This window comes from Chrysemys picta, chromosome 1 (assembly GCF_011386835.1).
Source record: "Chrysemys picta bellii isolate R12L10 chromosome 1, ASM1138683v2, whole genome shotgun sequence".
Taxonomy (NCBI): domain Eukaryota; kingdom Metazoa; phylum Chordata; order Testudines; family Emydidae; genus Chrysemys; species Chrysemys picta.
In genome coordinates, this window is record NC_088791.1 from 218,424,525 (window position 1) to 218,442,802 (window position 18,278).

General features: G+C 38.5%; 1 protein-coding gene across 4 annotated transcripts in view; it reads right to left on the bottom strand.

The window, feature by feature from the left end:
• TXLNG (taxilin gamma) overlaps positions 1-18,278 on the bottom strand; it is a 47,068-nt gene that overhangs the window by 13,359 nt on the left and 15,431 nt on the right. For all 4 annotated transcript variants that reach the window (XM_005287846.4, XM_042840193.2, XM_024108762.3 and 1 more), the window contains 2 exons: positions 2,377-2,547; positions 1,136-1,330 (listed from right to left, as the gene is read on the bottom strand). In XM_005287846.4, coding sequence (XP_005287903.2) covers positions 1,136-1,330; positions 2,377-2,547 — 366 coding nt within the window. The remainder of the gene's footprint in view (positions 1-1,135; positions 1,331-2,376; positions 2,548-18,278) is intronic.

An 18,278-nucleotide genomic window follows, 5' to 3' on the forward strand; every position in this document is an offset into this window, starting at 1 on the left:
AAAAATCAGAACACACGTATTCTACAACTGCTGGTTGGGAACCAAAGAAAGCCGTAGTACTCACTATGAAAGTGAACTGATTTTAATCATTATCACTTCTAACTTTTATTTACAACATAAATGCAAATGTAGTTTAATAAATAACCTTAATTTTACTTTCCTACACTTCGAACAGACAACTGTGTACTTCATCAGTGAATATGATTTCCTCAGTATCAATCTAATATAGAGCTCAATTAAAATATTTATCTTGAATACATATCTACACCCAGTTACATTTGAGGAATCAATGTATAACAACTGAAATTTGAGGAAAGCTGAACTTTAAATTGTAGCACCACTAAGCAAAGTGAGGAAATGTTTATAATAAATATAATTTCTAAATTAAATATTACTGATTATATATAAAAATTGAAAAAACATACTACATTTTTTAAAGTCTCAATTGTAAAGATCTTAGAAATAGGGTGCAATTTCAGCAGACGTTATGTAAGAAACAGGAGTTAAGTGGACAAAACAAAGGTAATGCAAAGTTGGGCAGCACACACTTGGGAAACAAAGCAGGCTCCTTAAAAGTTCATGAGAACAGCAGCACATTGTTTCAAACAATTAAATACTCTTTTTTTCATAAACTAATTTAGAAGAATTCATTTAAACATATGTTTGCATAAGATGACTAAGTCAACAACCCAAAATAATCTACAAAACACCTTCCTAAACATGTTCCACCACTTTTACTCTTGTTTTATCCACTCAAATTGAACCATTACCTTATAATATAATGAAAAATGCGCAATTGCTAATGACTTAATGCACCACACATTTTAGTGCAATTATAATAAGGCCATTAATGTCAGTGGAAATGTCTGGAAAAATGGATCCTTTGAGCTCTGTTAGGGATCCAGAGAACCCCATGGAAATGGGATGGGGATTGAAAGAAGAGATTTTGGGCCAAATAGCCACCTAATTTTTGTTAAGAAGGCCTGAAATTAAAAAAGGCATTTATCTTTATTTATGTAGAGTATACCATGCAATTTTACCCCTTAAATTACTGAAGAATGTTTTTAGAAAGCCACCACTTAAATGTAGTAAGGAAACTAATTTGAGTGCCTATGGAAGCATAAATTTAAATTACCTCTTCCCGCAAAGCATACTGTTCAATTAGTTTCTTCAGCTTCTCCCCCAGTTCAATATTTTCTTGGCGAAGCTTGGCATTGTGTATATCATGCTGTTCCAGCTGGGCCTGAATTTCATTCAGTGTAATCTGGAAATGTGCAGTTGCTTCTTTACGTCTCTCCTCTTCTTCACGTGCTTGCTGCATGTTTTCTTCCTTTTATCCAAAAGGATTTGTTAATGGTGTGCAAGTCAAAAGTGATGCAATATGCCCGTATAATCAATATTTAAGATAGAGATGGGTCAAAATAAATACTTCAGGTCTGAATACTTCCACAACATTGGTATGTTCAAAAACCAAAACCAAAGTTTTGCCCAAACTGACAAAATTAAATCCTTACCAATTCAGTGCGCTTTGTGTGGATAAGAGATCAAATGTGCTATCAGGATGCTTCTTTAGGGAAGCTGGTTCCTGGTCTTGCAACCACTCTGGATTTAGCTGGGTGTTTTAATGTAGATATTTTAATATACATTCAGCAGTCTATTACCATGCTCTATATATTTTGGTATTGGCAAGTGAAGCTCTAGCATTTTTTTTTTGTTTTTACTTTTCAATTGATCTAAAACTGATATGGTTTATTGTATGCTTGAAGAGCATTCGTCTTTATGGCTTGAGAAAGAGTTTAACTGATGTAAGTATGGTTTGGTAAGGCCAGCAATGATTATCCAGGAGGCAAAAAAATCCTGCATTGATACATTTGAAACAGAAAGCTGAATGGTTTGTGTTCACCTCCTCACCAATGTTTTTGTACTTCAATTAAAAGCTACCCTAAAGTTAATAAAACAGTTATTTGGTGAAGCAATTCCCTACAATAACCACCCAGGGAAATGAATGGAATCTCAATCTCCTTTCCATCTTACTCCTGCCAATTCAAGCTTTGTTTATATCTTGTCATTTTACACTGTTTTGATTTCATTCATGTTATTTTACTAGCAGCCAACACCACAGCTCTCAGTAACTATTACGGCAAGACTAGACACTACAGCAGTCTAAACTAGTATGATCCATGGACCAGTTTAAGTAAGGAAACTAACTAAAGTAAACACACCAATTCCCACAATCCCCATACTCAAAAGGGTTGTTATTCTCTATTGATCTGGGTATTGGACATGAAACAGCGCAAATACCAGCTAGCTAGCAGAAAGTATGAATATAAATAGCAATCAGAAATAGGTTTTACCTTAAAACACAAATAAACTAACCTTTAAAGTCTTGTTATGACGCTGAAGCTCCCGGCACAGAGATTCCAGTTTGCTGCGTGCTAGAATGGCCTTGCTATGCTCACTCTGCAAGTGGACTTTCTCTTTCACAACCTGTGCTTGTTTCTTCTGCAGTATCTTCATCTGCTTTTGAACATTCCGGCTCTCCTCCAACTAAAGTTAGAGAGTATATTTAAGAAAATGTAGATGAGTGCGCCATCTTTTTCAGCCTAGTCAAAACAACTTAAACTAAGATTGAATGAACTTTAAATAGCTTCAGAAGAGAACGGTGAAATCTACAGACCTTCACCAAGACCAGAGTAGACTACTACAATTGTTTGGGGTATTTTTTTTTTTTGTCCTGTGGACAAGTTAATTCCAAATGTGTGTATGGACAGTCTTGGAATATGAGACTATGAAAACCTATTCTGATTTACCAAAAATTTCCTCTGAGTTACAAGGTCTATAGAACTGTTAACCAACGGGCTCTCAGCCTGCATGCAGTTATGCAAGCAGAACCAGACCTATCAATCACTGATATGTGAGAGTATGGACAGGCATGCTGAAAAATTTAAACAGCTTTCACAGCTAAGGATAACACCCCGTAGACTGAAACTTGTTAGTAAGTTTATATATGCTATAATAATAAGCTGTGAATTTCTTCTGCAGAGCATATTTCTTAAGAACCAAGTTGAATGGACCAACAGACCTTTTTAATCCTATACACCAAAGAAATTCTCCAAAGATGGGAGGATTGGATCAGAAAAAGGAAATTTTTGGTAATTCAGAATAAGTTTTCCTATTCTTTCATCTACAAGGTCCTCACATGCATTAACCAATGGGATTGTAATAGCAATATTAGGTTTAACAAGCTGATCTACTGACCAATCAATTAACAGCCTACTATTTAACCATGGTCAAATATTGGATATTCCAGCAACCATGCACAGATGTAGGTGATGGCCTAGCTTTTTATTGCAACATGGTGACATCTGTTAGCAAACTTACTGAAATGTCTTACTGAAATGTTTCAGAGTAGCAGCCGTGTTAGTCTGTATCCGCAAAAAGAACAGGAGTACGTGTGGCACCTTCGAGACTAACACATTTATTTGAGCATAAGCTTTCGTGGGTTAAAACCCACTTCATCGGATGCATGCAGTGGAAAATACAGTAGGAAGATTATATACACACACACACACACACACACACACACACACACACACACACACACACAGAACATGAAACAATGGGTGTTACCATACACACTATAATGAGAGTGATCAGTTAAGGTGAGCTATTACCAGCAGGAGAGAGAAAAACCTTTTTGTAGGGGTAATCAAAATGACCCATTTCCAGCAGTTGACAAGAAGGTGTGAGGAACCGTAGGGGGAAAAATAAACATGGGGAAATAGTTTTACTTTCTGTAATGATCCATCCACTCCCAGTCTTTATTCAAGCCTAATTTAATGGTGTCCAAATGTCTTGATTACTTACTTTACTACAAGCTAACGACAACTGATGGGGAAGAGGTGAACTAACTGAAGGTTGATCATCTTAATTGGCTGGAATCTTCTAGAACAAACATTATACATATATCTATTTGTATACCAGGCCATCATTGTTCATGGTGGTCTACAAAGCACATTAAACGAGTTAAAAGACATGGTCCCTGGCCCTCGTCAATCTAAACTGCCAAGACAAACCTACAGAAATAAATTCAGAAGAGGTTGGAGAAGGGAAAGGAGTGTTCAGTCATTAAACCTCCTCCTCGAACACAAAAAAAAAGATGCCTAGCCATCAAACGTCCTCCCTAAACAAAAATATCACAGCTATTAACCCCACTGCCCTCAACACGAACAACCCATGTTATAGGCCTATGTAAATAAACCCCCACTTCTTCTCTCCCAAATACCCCCTCCATCAACTCCCCCCGCACTTATCCCCAACCAAACCTTGCTGATAAATATGGAAAGTTCTGTTAATGGAGGTTTGTGACATCACATCTCTGTAGAGCCCCTCCCCTTCCAGCTCTGTTCCTTTTTCTACTGCTGCTTATGAGCCTGTGTTTGCGCTGTAGGAAGAAGGAGCCGACTGCCCACCTCTACCTTCATGTGATCTGTGAGTCTTTAAAGGTCCTGGGAGGGGACAACATGCCCAAAAACATTTTGACTGGATGGAATCTTCCAATCAGCAGCGCTTAGAAAGACTGAATAGCTACTGGTTGATAAAAGTTCAAGAGATACTTCATAACTGAGACAGCAATCCAGAAGTAGTGAGACATTAACAATAGTACTATCATAAATTATGCAGAGTTGAGGAAAGCCAAAATAATTTTTTATATATATAATTACTGGACACGAACATGGAAACACTGTTAAAACTAAGTGCAAGTTATGCTCTCTTGATATCAGACAAATGTAGATAGAATGGAGAACCCTCACTTGAGGAATTCTTGTGATGTGTCCAGCTACTGTCAAAAGATTATAGGCAAACAGCAAGGAAGAGTAAACCAGTCTACCTCAAAGTTTGTTTTCTTCTGTGTACTCTTCTTCTACTTTGTCGTTGACAGCAGCATCGTGAAGTCTGGTGTCTTTTGAATAAATACGGTGATGTAAGTGGCAATGAAAATGATGCTAATTCCATTTCTTCATCTTCAATTAAGAATTTTGTTACTTTATTTGCTTCGGCATCAAAACTCCTACTCCTGGAAAGTCTTCAGATGTTCATCAAATCAGGATCAAAAGTTTTTTATATAAAATGTCCTACTACAAGAAAAACGAACTTACCCCTACATTTGCTAGAAGTAATTATGCCAGCAATACTCCATTTCATATAATCGAAAATCCTTATACACTAAATTTATTTTTGTAAGTTGCATCCAAAGGACCAAGAAAGAAATGGCTTGCAGAAGTCTTCTGAATGCCAAAGCAGAGGATGTGAAAAAGAGTTTGGTGTTCTTACCGCATAAGTGCCTCATGTACTTCTAGTGTCTGGAGGGATGGAACAATGTTTGCAGTGAAGATGTCATCAACTTCATGGTGATAACCCCACAGCCAGTGTTTTATTTATTCCAATGTGTAACTGAGTATCACCACACAGCCCAGTATATTGCTGACCAGTTAAAAAATATAATTAGTGAATTGGGTCCACAGAAGGTTATTTTTGTTGTGAACAACAACATGGCTAACATGAACACTACTTGAGTTTTGCTGATGTGTATCCACAACTTCTGTGTTATGGATATGCTGCCCATATTATACAGTTTTTCACTTGCAAAGTTGTAAGATCTTCAACATCACACCACATGCTACAAGTGAAAAGCGCAGTCAAGATTTTCAAAAGCAAACAAGTACCAGCAAACATTTTTCAGCATCAGTTAGTATAGCACTCAGTTTCATTCACACTGAGTAAGCCTACTCTTACTCGATGGGCATCTTCTATTAAATGTCTTGAACTTCAAATATGCAAAAAGACTCTTCATTCAGCTGCTGCTGAAGGGGTGGCCGGGTGTTCTCCCTGAGTAGTCTGCACTAACATTCTTGATGATGATGTCTTTTGGATGTGAAAAGACAATTTCATTTAACTGAATGATACTGTAGATAAGTCATTTAGAATATGAAAAATAATAGTTCTGCACTGTCTAATGCCAAGAACGAGTTTCTCAATGTTAAGAAACATGCAAGAATACTGAACACAGTTCATTTACAAAAGCGGAAGAGAATGAGAGACAAGATAATATCACAAAAATCAAGTGATCACTCTCGCTCATAATACGGCCTACCTTCTGGATCCATGCTTCTAGGGCCAAAATCTGACCATGAATCTGATTCAGCTTGTGATCTCAGAGTGACTGTTGCAAATGTTGAAGGACATACAAACAAACAAACAAGCAATGATGATGGAGACAGCAAAATATAAAGCAAAAAGAAGCCCAGTCAGTTCTAAAACAATGCGAAGTGCAGTCCCAGCAGCTGAATATAAAAACAACATGCTCCATCATGGTGGAAAGGGTTGTGTCCTCCTCATGTTCTTGCTACAGTGGCAGATATTCTTTTAACACTTGCATGGGCTACTGCATCTGCGGAACAAAACTGGTTGGTTTGGGGAATCATCATTCAAGAAACAGAAACAGATTGAAGACCTTCACTGCTGGGAAGCTGGTGATCACGTATCACAAAATATGATTAAAGAAAGATGAAAAGTTCATCTGAAGAATATTAAGTTAAGAGGAAAAATGAGTTACTGATTAATTTGATAACAAAGATATAGATGAAACAGTTGATGCTTAATGATGAAAAGATAATGAACAGCATGATGCTTGAAGAGCTGACCTGTTGCCAACCTAGCATAATTCCATTTAAAATTGACTTTTTTTCTTTTTTAGTTGCTATATTTGTTTTATTTCATTTTTCTTTTGCAATTGTTCAATCTTGAATAAGGTTCATATTTAAACATTAACCTAACATGGCTAAAAAAGGTAAACTTTTTTTTTTGGTGTGAAATTCACCATTTCACATTTATCTGAATTAAAATAATTAATTTTTTTTGGACATAGGCATAACTATTTAAGATTAAACCTACTGCAGACTATGAAGTCTTACTTTTGTTTGGTACTGCTGTAGATAGAGACAAGCACCTACAAGATCTCTATCAAGCATTCTTAAAACTACAATACCCACCTGCTGAAGTGAAAAAACAGATTGACAGAGTCAGACGAGTACCCAGAAGTCACCTCCTACAAGACAGGCCCAACAAAGAAAATAACAGAACACCACTAGCTGTCACCTTCAGCCCCCAACTAAAACCTCTCCAGCGCATCATCAGAGATCTACAACCTATCCTGAAAGATGATCCTTTACTCTCACAGATCTTGGGAGACAGACCTGTCCTCGCTTACAGACAACCCCCCAACCTAAAGCAAATACTCACCAGCAACCACACATCACTGAACAAAAACACTGACCCAGGAACCTATCCTTGTAACAAAGCCCAATGCCAACTCTGTCCACATACCTATTCAAGTGACATCATCATAGGACCTAATCACATCAGCCATACCATCAGGGGCTCGTTCACCTGCACATCTACCAATGTGATATATGCCATCATGTGCCAGCAATGCCCCTCTGCCATGTACATTGGCCAAACCGGACAGTCTCTACGCAAAAGAATTAATGGACACAAATCTGACATCAGGAATCAGAATACTCAAAAACCAGTGGGAGAACACTTTAACCTCTCTGGCCATTCAATGACAGACCTGCGGGTGGCTATCTTACAACAGAAAAACTTCAAAAACAGACTCCAAGGAGAGACTGCTGAGCTGGAATTGATATGCAAACTAGATACAATCAACTCAGGATTGAATAAGGACTGGGAATGGCTGAGCCATTACAAACATTGAATCTATCTCCCCTTGTAAGTATTCTCACACTTCTTATCAAACTGTCTGTACTGGGCTATCTTGATTATCACTTCAAAAGTTTTTTTTCTCTTACTTAATTGGCCTTTCAGAGTTGGTAAGACAACTCCCATCTGTTTATGCTCTCTGTATGTGTGTATATATATATATATATATCTCAATATTTATTCCACTCTATATGCATCCGAAGAAGTGGGCTGTAGTCCACGAAAGCTTATGCTCCAATAAATTTGTTAGTCTCTAAGGTGCCACAAGTACTCCTGTCTTTGTTTTGTAACATTTAAATCAAAGATTGCTGTAAAGTAGTTTTAAAACTGAACAAGTTACTGTTAACTAACACGACAGAGCACTGCATATGGCTATCACAGTTAATATTTCATACTGCCTTTCAAGTTCTAGTTGTATACAGACATAAAATTAGACCAAATGTGCAAGCTTTTCGAACTGCACCGACTTGGTTATAAATGTAGGAGTTTATGTTAGATAGTTAGCAGTGATCCTAGAGCTAATTTCATTAATTGGAAAAACAGGTAACATGGACTGAATACTGTAGATTCGTGTTTCTCAAACAGGGGGTCCACTGGCCCCACTGATCAACTCCTCCCCCTCCCTCCCAGTGCCTCATGCACACTGGGGAACAGCTGTTCAGCAGCCTGTTGGAGGTGCTGGGAGGGTGGGGACATGGCACGCTCGGGGGAGCGGGTGGAATTATGTCTGGGTCCCTCGGTCCTGCTGATCAACTCCTCTCCCTCCCTCTCAGTGCCTCCTGTGTGTTTCCGAAATGCCTTTTCACTGACTGCCCCCACCTCAGCAAGCAAACCTGTCAGACAACCTTCGTTGCGTGCAACTGCCCAACCAACCACACACTAGATGCACTCCTACCCGGAGCAGACAGGAATTATTGGATCTCCTGGGCTTACAGGGAGAGGAGTTTGTGCAAGCACAGCTATGGTTTAGATGTAGAAATATCTAATATCTAATAGAACACCTATGAGAAGATTACACAGGAGATGCATGCAGAGGGGTATGACAGGGATCAGCAGCGGTGCCATGTGAAAAAGAAAGAATTCTGCCAGGGATGGCACAAGGCCAGTGAGTGTAATAATAGATCTGGTGCTGCCCCACAGACCTGCCGCTTTTACAACGAACTGCATGCCATACTTGGCAGCAAGCACCCTGAAGACCACTATGGGTACCTCAGAGGAGCCTGTGACCGACACTCCTGATGTGAACAACTAATAGGAAGAGTAGGAGCAGGTGGTGGGGCTTGTTACGTGGCAAGGGACTCCAACCATACCACAAGCCAGGAGGTGTTTGAGATTCTGCTACAGTCTAGCCAGTCCTGTCTGGTGAACATAGATGAGCCTAATGTAGGGGAAGGAAGCTCAGCTAAGTGTGTGCACACATTTTTCCTTAGAATGTTTACATTTAAAAATGGCCCATGGACCACCCTCAAGTTAAGACAAAGGTATAGACCTTTCAGAGTTTATTTGTGCAAGACGAGGTAAAAAGGTACAAACAGAGGCAGGGTTGGCATCTACTTTTCATTCTGCTGTTGGATTGTGCATCTGGGGGCCAGGCAGTGCTCTTTGCTTATGTTAGTAGGGATGTCCCTTTTATCTTCCTGAGAGATCTCAATGAAACTTTCATGGAGATACTCCGCAATCCTCTCCCAAAGGTTTCTGGGGATTGCGGCATTATTTCTTCTTCTGCTGTAGGACACTTTCCCACACCACTCGGCAATGAGTTTGGCTGGCACCACTGCAGCATATGGGCTACAGGCACAGGCAGCTTCAGGACAGCAGTAGCAGCTGTGTTCTCTGAGCCTTTGCAAACCTCAGGAGTGAGATATCAACTAAAATCACCGCTGGCTGTGGAAAACAGTGCCAGTAATGAGTGTCACTGCCCTATACTCATGAAATAGGGTCTGAAGTTTTATAGCTTCATGCAACAGAAAATCCTTCCTACTCCTCACCCTTGCTCTGCCATACTTGCTAGGTCTGGAGAGCATTGCAGTGCTGAGGCAGTCCAAAGCTGAAGTGTCTCAATAAGCATTTCTTATTAAAAGTGTTTATGGGAATAAAGGAGGGGATTTTTTAAACTTATTTATCCCTTTCCATGGTGATTGTTAATCCAATGGTACATATGTCTGTTTTTAATCAGCAGCTTCTGGCATGGCAAATTTGAGGGGTGCCCCCTCCATGCTCACAGAACGCCTCACACTCATGAGGCGAAAGAAGAGGACTAGGGAGGACATGTTCAGCAAAATTACGTGAGCTACTGCTGCACTGGACTGTGAACAAAAGGGCTTGGAAGGCCAACATGACTGACAGCAGGAGAAAGAGGACAGGACAAAGGCCCAGGAGTCCCAGCAAGATAAGGAGACGGAAACCCAACTGCACAGAATGGGTCTTCTCCAGCAGCAAACCAAATGCTTCAGACCCCGGTTGACCTACAAGTCCAAAAATCCAAGAATCTCCACCCTTTGCTGTTCTTGGAAAACTCCACGGTCGCCACTCCCTAGACCTCCCCGCCCCACAACATACCACATGCCGTCATAGGCAGAATCCTTACCCCCTACACCACTCTATGCCAGGGGACATCAAGGAAAACCACAGCTTCACATACACCAACCGTGTGGTGCTCACAGGTCAGGTTATGTCTAGCCACAACCAACTACATTTGTGCACTCAAATAGACAAAATGTTTACTCCCTTTCTAATTTTAAATTTTCACCCTTTTAATTTAGGTTAACAGTTTGTATAACATCCCCCCCACCACCAAAATATTGATTTTCTGCATTGTTTTCCCCCCCCAATGAACTCAATGAAGTTCTATTTTTGGAGAATTAAATTTTCTATTGGTTTACAACAAATATTTCAGAGTGCATAGAAGCAGACAAAGCAAACAGTACATGAAAGATACACACCAAGCACCACATAAAATTCATAGATTCAGGAAAAACCTGCACACTTATAAATGCACATCAAACACGACAATTCTTAGCAGCACCCAAAGCTCCAGGCCCAGTGAACCCTCCAGCACAGAACACTACTGTGACTGACTGTTGAAATGCTCTTTCAAAGCCTCCCTCAAATGCATAGTTCCACGTTAAGCTCTTATAATAGCTCTGGCATCTAGCTGTTCAATGTCAGGAGACACATGTTCCACTTCCACCCAGGCGGCAGCTTTTCCCCCTTTGCCTCACATATATTATGCAGGATGCAACAGAGAGCTATAACCACTGCAATATTTTTCTTACTGAGATCCAATCTAGTGAGTAAACTCCACCAGCATTCCTTCAATCTAGCAAAAGTACATTCAATGGTCATTGTGCACCTGCTGAGCTGATAACTGAATCTTCACTAGGTGCTGTCAAGGTGGCCAGTGTACAGCTTCATGAGCTAGGGGAACAAGGGGTAAGCTGGGTCCCCCAGAATCACTTCTGGCACTCCAATATTCTCAATGGTAATCCACCAGTTGGGAAAGAATGTTCTTGCTTGTAGCTTTCTGAAGAGTCTTTCTTAAAGATGCGAGGGTCATCCAGCTTCCCTGACCAAACCACATCGATAGGTGAACCAATACTGGTTATTCATCAAGGCTTGCATAACCATAGAAAAGTAGCCCTTTCTGTTGATGTACTCTGTAGCAAGGCAAAATAGGGATATGCATGCCATTTATTGTACCACTGCAGTTTGGGAAACCCATTGCTGCAAATCCATCCATTATGTCCTTCTGCACGCTGCTGAGAGGCACAGTCCTGCATAGCAGATGATTAAAGGCCCTAAGCACTTGCATGACAATGGTCCCCACTGTGGATTTTCTAACTCCAAAATTATTTTACACTGTTTAATGGCAATCTGGCATTGCAAGTCTAGAGTGCAATCTTATTCATTTCTCCACTGTCAATGCAGCTCTCATTCTGGTGCCCCTGAGCTCAGCTCAGATCCAGGAATGCAGCCTCTCTCATCCCAAAGTTCTGCAGCTACTGATGTTTGTTCAAATCCTACATTACAATGCCATCTTGCCAGTCAGTGCTCATTTCTCGTGCCCAGAACCGGAGCTTCATCTGAAGCTGCTCTGTGAATGCCACCCAACAACCTTGAACGTCCCTCAGCAATCTGTTGTTGGAGAGATCATCATGTCCCCCTTTGCTGAAATACTCCTCTGGGTTTGCAAATACAGGAAAATTGTGCGTCCTGTATTTGCAACGTTCATTCATGAGATAATGCAGAGCTCTGTGGACTCCATGCTTCTGTCAAAGATAGCAGGTACCAAAAAGTGCCAAGCAGGTTGGTAAGATATTTTCTAAAAGGCACAAAAAAATATTGGTTATGGATGGAGAAAGTTGCATGCTGGGACCTTGACCACTAGCTCCCAGAGATACCTGGGCTAGTCTTTCTAGCCAACAAAACATGAAAGTTTCCCGCAAGACAATGCACAACATGGTGGTGTGTGAGACACACTGGTATACTTACCCTGAGTGCACTGCACTTTACAACAACAAAGGCACTCACGGTGGGTATGTGTTACATCAACGCAAGCAGCCAAGTGTGCATGTGCCTGAGTGATTTATGTAGCGGTATGCCAACATAGCTTGCGTTGACCATAACTTGTACTGTAGACATGGCCTTATTAAAAAATCTAAAAAGAGTCAGCTTCTCAAGATAGTAATAGAGTATAAATGTTATTTTCTATTGAGATTATGTAATTTAATTCTGAAAACCTGAATGGCTAAAATTAGAAAATTTGTAATAACCAATCATAGTCCAATACTATTTTTGTCTTCTCATACCCTCTACTATTATTTGCAGTTAAGGATAGTTAATAAAACTTTATAAAACTAAAATTTAGCTTTCACACCCCTTTTATATAGTTAAGCAACTGAAATGAAAAGAACTGTAAGGGGTGGTACAGGTAATCAGTTGCTTAATTAAGGTTTGTTCTACATCTTATCTTTCTTACACTGTTATAAAAAATTAGTGCTTTAAAATATATGACTTTTTTGATATTTGACAGTATTTGACCAATTTCAGAGTAGCAGCCGTGTTAGTCTGTATCCGCAAAAAGAAGAACAGGAGTACTTGTGGCACCTTAGAGACTAACAAATTTATTAGAGCATAAGCTTTCGTGGACTACAGCCCACTTCTTCGGATGCATATATCCGAAGAAGTGGGCTGTAGTCCACGAAAGCTTATGCTCTAATAAATTTGTTAGTCTCTAAGGTGCCACAAGTACTCCTGTTCTTCTTTTATTTGAAAAATGTTTGACTGTCATTTGACTATTTATTACTGTAGTCAAATGTTCAACCTGAAAATGGTTTCCTGCCTTCAAGTCATGTTCAAAGGCCAGTTCTACCTGGGGGGAAAGGAGGGAAACTATCTAAGTTACGCAATTTCATCTACGTGAATAACGTAGCTGAAGTCGACGTACTTAGATAGATTTACTGTGGTGTCTTCACCGCGGTGAGTCAACTCCGCCTGCACCTCTTGCGGTGGTGGAGTGCAGGAGTTGATGGGAGAGCGCTCGGGGATTGATTTATCTAGACTAGACGTGATAAATCAACCCCTGCTGGACTGATCGCTGCCCGCTGATCTGGTGGGTAGTGTAGACATACCCAAAGAAAACTATATTCTCAGGGTTTAAAACTCTCTCTCTACTACTGAAGACTAGTCTACACTAGAATCACTACAGAAGCTGCGCCGCTGTAGCGGATCTGGTGAAGAAGCTATAAGCTGACAAGAGAGCTCTCCTGTCGACTTAATTACTCCACCTCCATAAGAGGCAGCAGCTATGTTGGCAGGAGAAGCTCTCTGACTGACACACTGCTGCCTACACCGGCGCTTAGGTCAGTGTAACTTACGTTGCTCAGGGGTAGAGATTATTCACTGAGCTACGTAAATTATACCGAAGTAAGTGGTAGTGTAGACAAGCCCAAAGAGACCAGCGTGTGGCGCATGCTCCTACTGAAGGCAACATCAGCTGATGCCTGAATATCCAGTTTGTAAAATTTTAAGGTATGAATAGATGTGACCAGGTAGCTATTCTAGAGATCATTTAATATGGTGTATAAAATCGCCCAGGAGGTTGCTACTGCCCTTTATGCTGGTTATGGGAAAGGGAATGACCTACAGGGCTGGGTGGATTGATTTAAAATAAATTTTGAACTTTATTTGTATTTGTACTTTTTAGTTTCTTGAAGAAAGGCAGACTCTCATTGGTTGGTAAACATTAAACCATGTTGATCTGTAGCTAAATATATCCTTAAAACCAAATCTTGTACTACTATTTGCTAACCACGAGGATACATTATATCTATATACTAGGGCTGTCAAGTGATTAAAAAATTAATCGCAATTAATCGTGAAATTAAAAACATTAATAGTTATTAATAGCAATGTTAAACATTAAATAGAATACCATTTATTAAAATATTTTTGGATGTTTTCTACATTTTCAAATATACTGATTTCAATTATAATACAGAATAAAAACTGTACACCTCTCACTTTATATTTATTTCTGATTACAAATATTTACACTGAAAAAACCCCAAAAGAAATAGTATTTTTCAATTCACCTAATACAAATACTGTAGTGCAATCTTTCTGGTGACATTGTAAATAAGAAGTGGGCAGCATTATCTCCCGTAAATGTAAAACTTTTTTGTCTTAGTGATTGGCTGAATGATAAATAGGACTGAGTGGATTTGTAGGCTCTAAAGTTTTGCAGTGTTTTGTTTTTGAGTGCAGTTATGTAACACACAAAAAAAATCTACATTTGTAAGTTGCACTTTCACGATAAATAGACTGCACTACAGTACTTGTATGAGGTGAATTGAAAATACTGTTTTTGTTTTTCATTTTTACAGTGCATATATTTGTAATAAAAAATAATAAAGTGAGCAGTGTAGACTTTAAAAAAAATGTAGAAAAAACATCCAAAATATTTAATAAATTTCTATTGGTATTCTATTGTTTAACAATGCGATTAAAACTGCAATCATTCAAAATTATTTTTTTAAAATCACATCATGTGAGTTAACTGCAATTAATAGACAGCCCTACTATACACATTGCTTAAATAAATTATATATCTTAGCAGATTTATTCAGATTCTTAATTTTTACAGTTAGAAATAATGAATGATGCATTTCTTATTTACTAGATAAGGATTAATTTTTTACTCTTGATTTGTGTAAAGCTGCATTTGGATGAAAACTGGAATTCATTTAAAATGCACGGCATTTTAATTTTTATTAGTAAAATAAAACTACCTTAGAGGTGTTGGATACCTAAGAAAAAAGTAGGTTATCAAAACATGTTTTGCATTTTAAATGGATACATTAAACAAAGGAAGAATTATCTGTAGTTAGTGATTTGAACTGATTGTTTCTGGTCACCTTGTCCGTCAAGATTTTAAAACTAAGATCTTATTGTCTCACACTTTGTTTCTAATTGTAGATTGGAAAAAAAGGAAACAAACTCTTCTTTTTGCTCAATTGCCAACTGGATTCTCAAATCTGAATAAACTAGTCATTGAATTGAACTAGATGAAGAAACTGAAAATGAAGAAAATATGCTCTTTGCACCTGCAGAAGAAGCTAGCGTTGTCAAAGTTGGTCTACCACTACAACAAACTCTGATTTCAGGTGTTTAAACCAATGCCCAACACCATTTCAATGGCGTAACTGTCTTTAAAACTCGACAGCAAATATATACCACTTGAATGTTTCTATTTAATTTAAATGATTTTAATAGATTATAGTAAAAAGAAAATTAAATATGATGATTTTTATCCAAGCTGCTTACAGGATTAATGGACGCACCATCTCAACAATCTTGAAATAGGAGATTTGACCTCTTTCCTTTAGGTGCCCGATGACAGAAAATAAATACAGCATTAGAACTGATGTGTGATTGAGACAGATCCTCAGGGCACTAAGATGATCTAACATATACCAGAGGTCCTCTCTTGGGTGAGATGGTTTTAGACAAGAGGGGCTCCTTAAAAATTGTGTTAATTTTTGGGATAAAGATCAATTTGTTTGGGGGGGGGAAACCTTATTGTGGAATATGCAGTACTGTTCTCAATTTCAGAGCCCAAGCTCTGATACCTCTTGGGGGGAGGTGATGGTAGCCAGGAAGGCCACCTTGATAGACAGGAAATACAAGAATATCTTTCAGATGGATTCAAAGAGGTGCTGAGTCAGATAAACCAAACTGAGGTCCCATAGCAGTGCTCGATGAATCTTTACATCATCCTTTTAAGATTTTCTCTGAGGAAATGCTTCATATTCCACTGTAAAGAGATCCTCTTTCTGCCTGTAGACAAAAATATGCTAGAAAATGCAGCCACTTGATATTTTAACGTTGAAGCTGTGAAGCTCTTTATTAGACCCTACTGAAAGAATTTGAAGGTCTGTAATATAGTACGTCTCCGTCACCATCTATGTTTCTTGCATCACTGCTTGAATGTCTGCCAGGTTCCAGAATTGGGGGGAAAAAAAAAAATAGTGGAAGCTTTTCTAGATACTAGCCGAGTTGAGACCATGCCTTCCATGTAGCCTCTTGCTTTCATGCGTGACTGCTCAAAAGCCAGGCAGTTATTAGATACTTTGGCTCTGGGTTACAAAATCAGTTCCTGAGAAAACAGATCCTGTCTTAAAGGGTGGATAATGGGAATGGAGTCCTCACTGGGATCAGAAACATTGGGCCTAACTCACCCAATACAGAGCCACTAATACGATCTGTGTTTATTCCCTCCTGATCTTTGCCTATTGCTCTTGGATATCACTTTTCAGAGAAAAAAAGGAGACACCTCACGGCTTGTTCATGATGCAAATAGACCTCTCTCTGGTAATCCAAATTTCCTCATTAGAAACTGAAAGATTTCTGGATGGAGAAACCATTTTGCATGATCTAGCTGTTCCCTGCTTCGCCAGTTGGCTGTGATGTATTTCTTTCCTTGAATATGTAGAAATCTGCTGGACTGGAGGTTTTGCTTCACTCAGGAAGCATTAGAATGTGGACTGACCTTTGCAAGGATGACCACCCCTTTCCAGCCTCCTTATTGATGGAGGCCATTGAACTGGTGATTTCTGTCATGATTAGAGGGAGTTGCTCACTCATAGGGAGAAGGCCAAGTCCAGAACAAATTGCACAAAGTTCTAATAAATTTTTACCATTTCCTCTCCTGCATATTCAAGTGCCCAGGATTTAATTAATCTCTGTGTGAGCTCCCTATCCCTAGAGACTGGCATCTATGCTGGTTTAGAAACAGTAAGAAAATCCCTTCTTGAAACAATGTGTGCTAAACCACCATCTTAGACTATTAGTCTAAGAAACTGGACTCTCCAGATGGGATGAATTAAGATGTGAAGAAGGTAGACTGGACCACTAATGGATCACATGTACAGACTAAAGGTTTTAAGATCCAGATTTGACCTAAAATATGGGGTGTAGGGGAAGGTTGTCTTTCTAGATTGCTTTAGCTTTAAGTAATTCTTTTTGGAGTTTTTATAAAAGCATTTTTACTTTATCTGCTCACTTTCCAGCCTCAGCTAACAAGCCATTTCCAGAGCTGTGCTGTCAATAATCCTTGTGCAGGAACAAAGTTGTTGTTACAGAATGTTATGACTAGGATTGGACAAAGATTTTTGAATAAGGCTTGTTACAAATGGATTAGCAAATTAATAATAAAAATAAGTATGACTTGTTGATTTAAGGATATTTCCTTTGTATATTTTGACAATTTGTGTTTAAATGGTTTAAAGCTAACTTTTTGAATCTCAATGCCTCATTAAATAATTGTCTTACCTCCCCCGCATAATTTCCCACAACTGCGAAAATTGTAATTGATAAAAATAAGAGTTTAGAATACATAATCTCTCAACTGTGAAAAGTAGATTTTTATCAATCTAAAATACTAAAAAAATAAACATCCACATAATCAAATATTTAAAATATATAAAAATTAAATTCTGCAAAGCCTAGGTATGACAACATATACAATCAGAATGCTGTTTTCACCTCCATTCATAGCACAAGTAACATAATGGAGAGAAGACAGACTTTATATGGGTTTTTATGCCATCCACGTTTCTTTTCATTACAGCTTTGTATCGTTTGTTTCTTCAAGTATTTGTAGATTAAAAAAATATATATACAATTATTTTCAAATCTACTTTCAGTTAATGTCTACTTCTGTCCTGTTGCAGCTAATTCATGATTAACTCAAAAAAATTAATTACAATTAAAAACATTTATCGCCATTTTAATCGCGCTGTTAAACAGTAGAATACCAATTGAAGTTTATTAAATCTTTTGGATATTTTTCTACATTTTCAAATACACTGATTTCAATTAGAACACAGAATATATAGTGTACACTGCTCACTTTATATTATTTTTGATTACAAATATTAGCACTGTAAAAATGATAAACAAGAGAAACAGTATTTTTCAATTCACCTCATACAAGT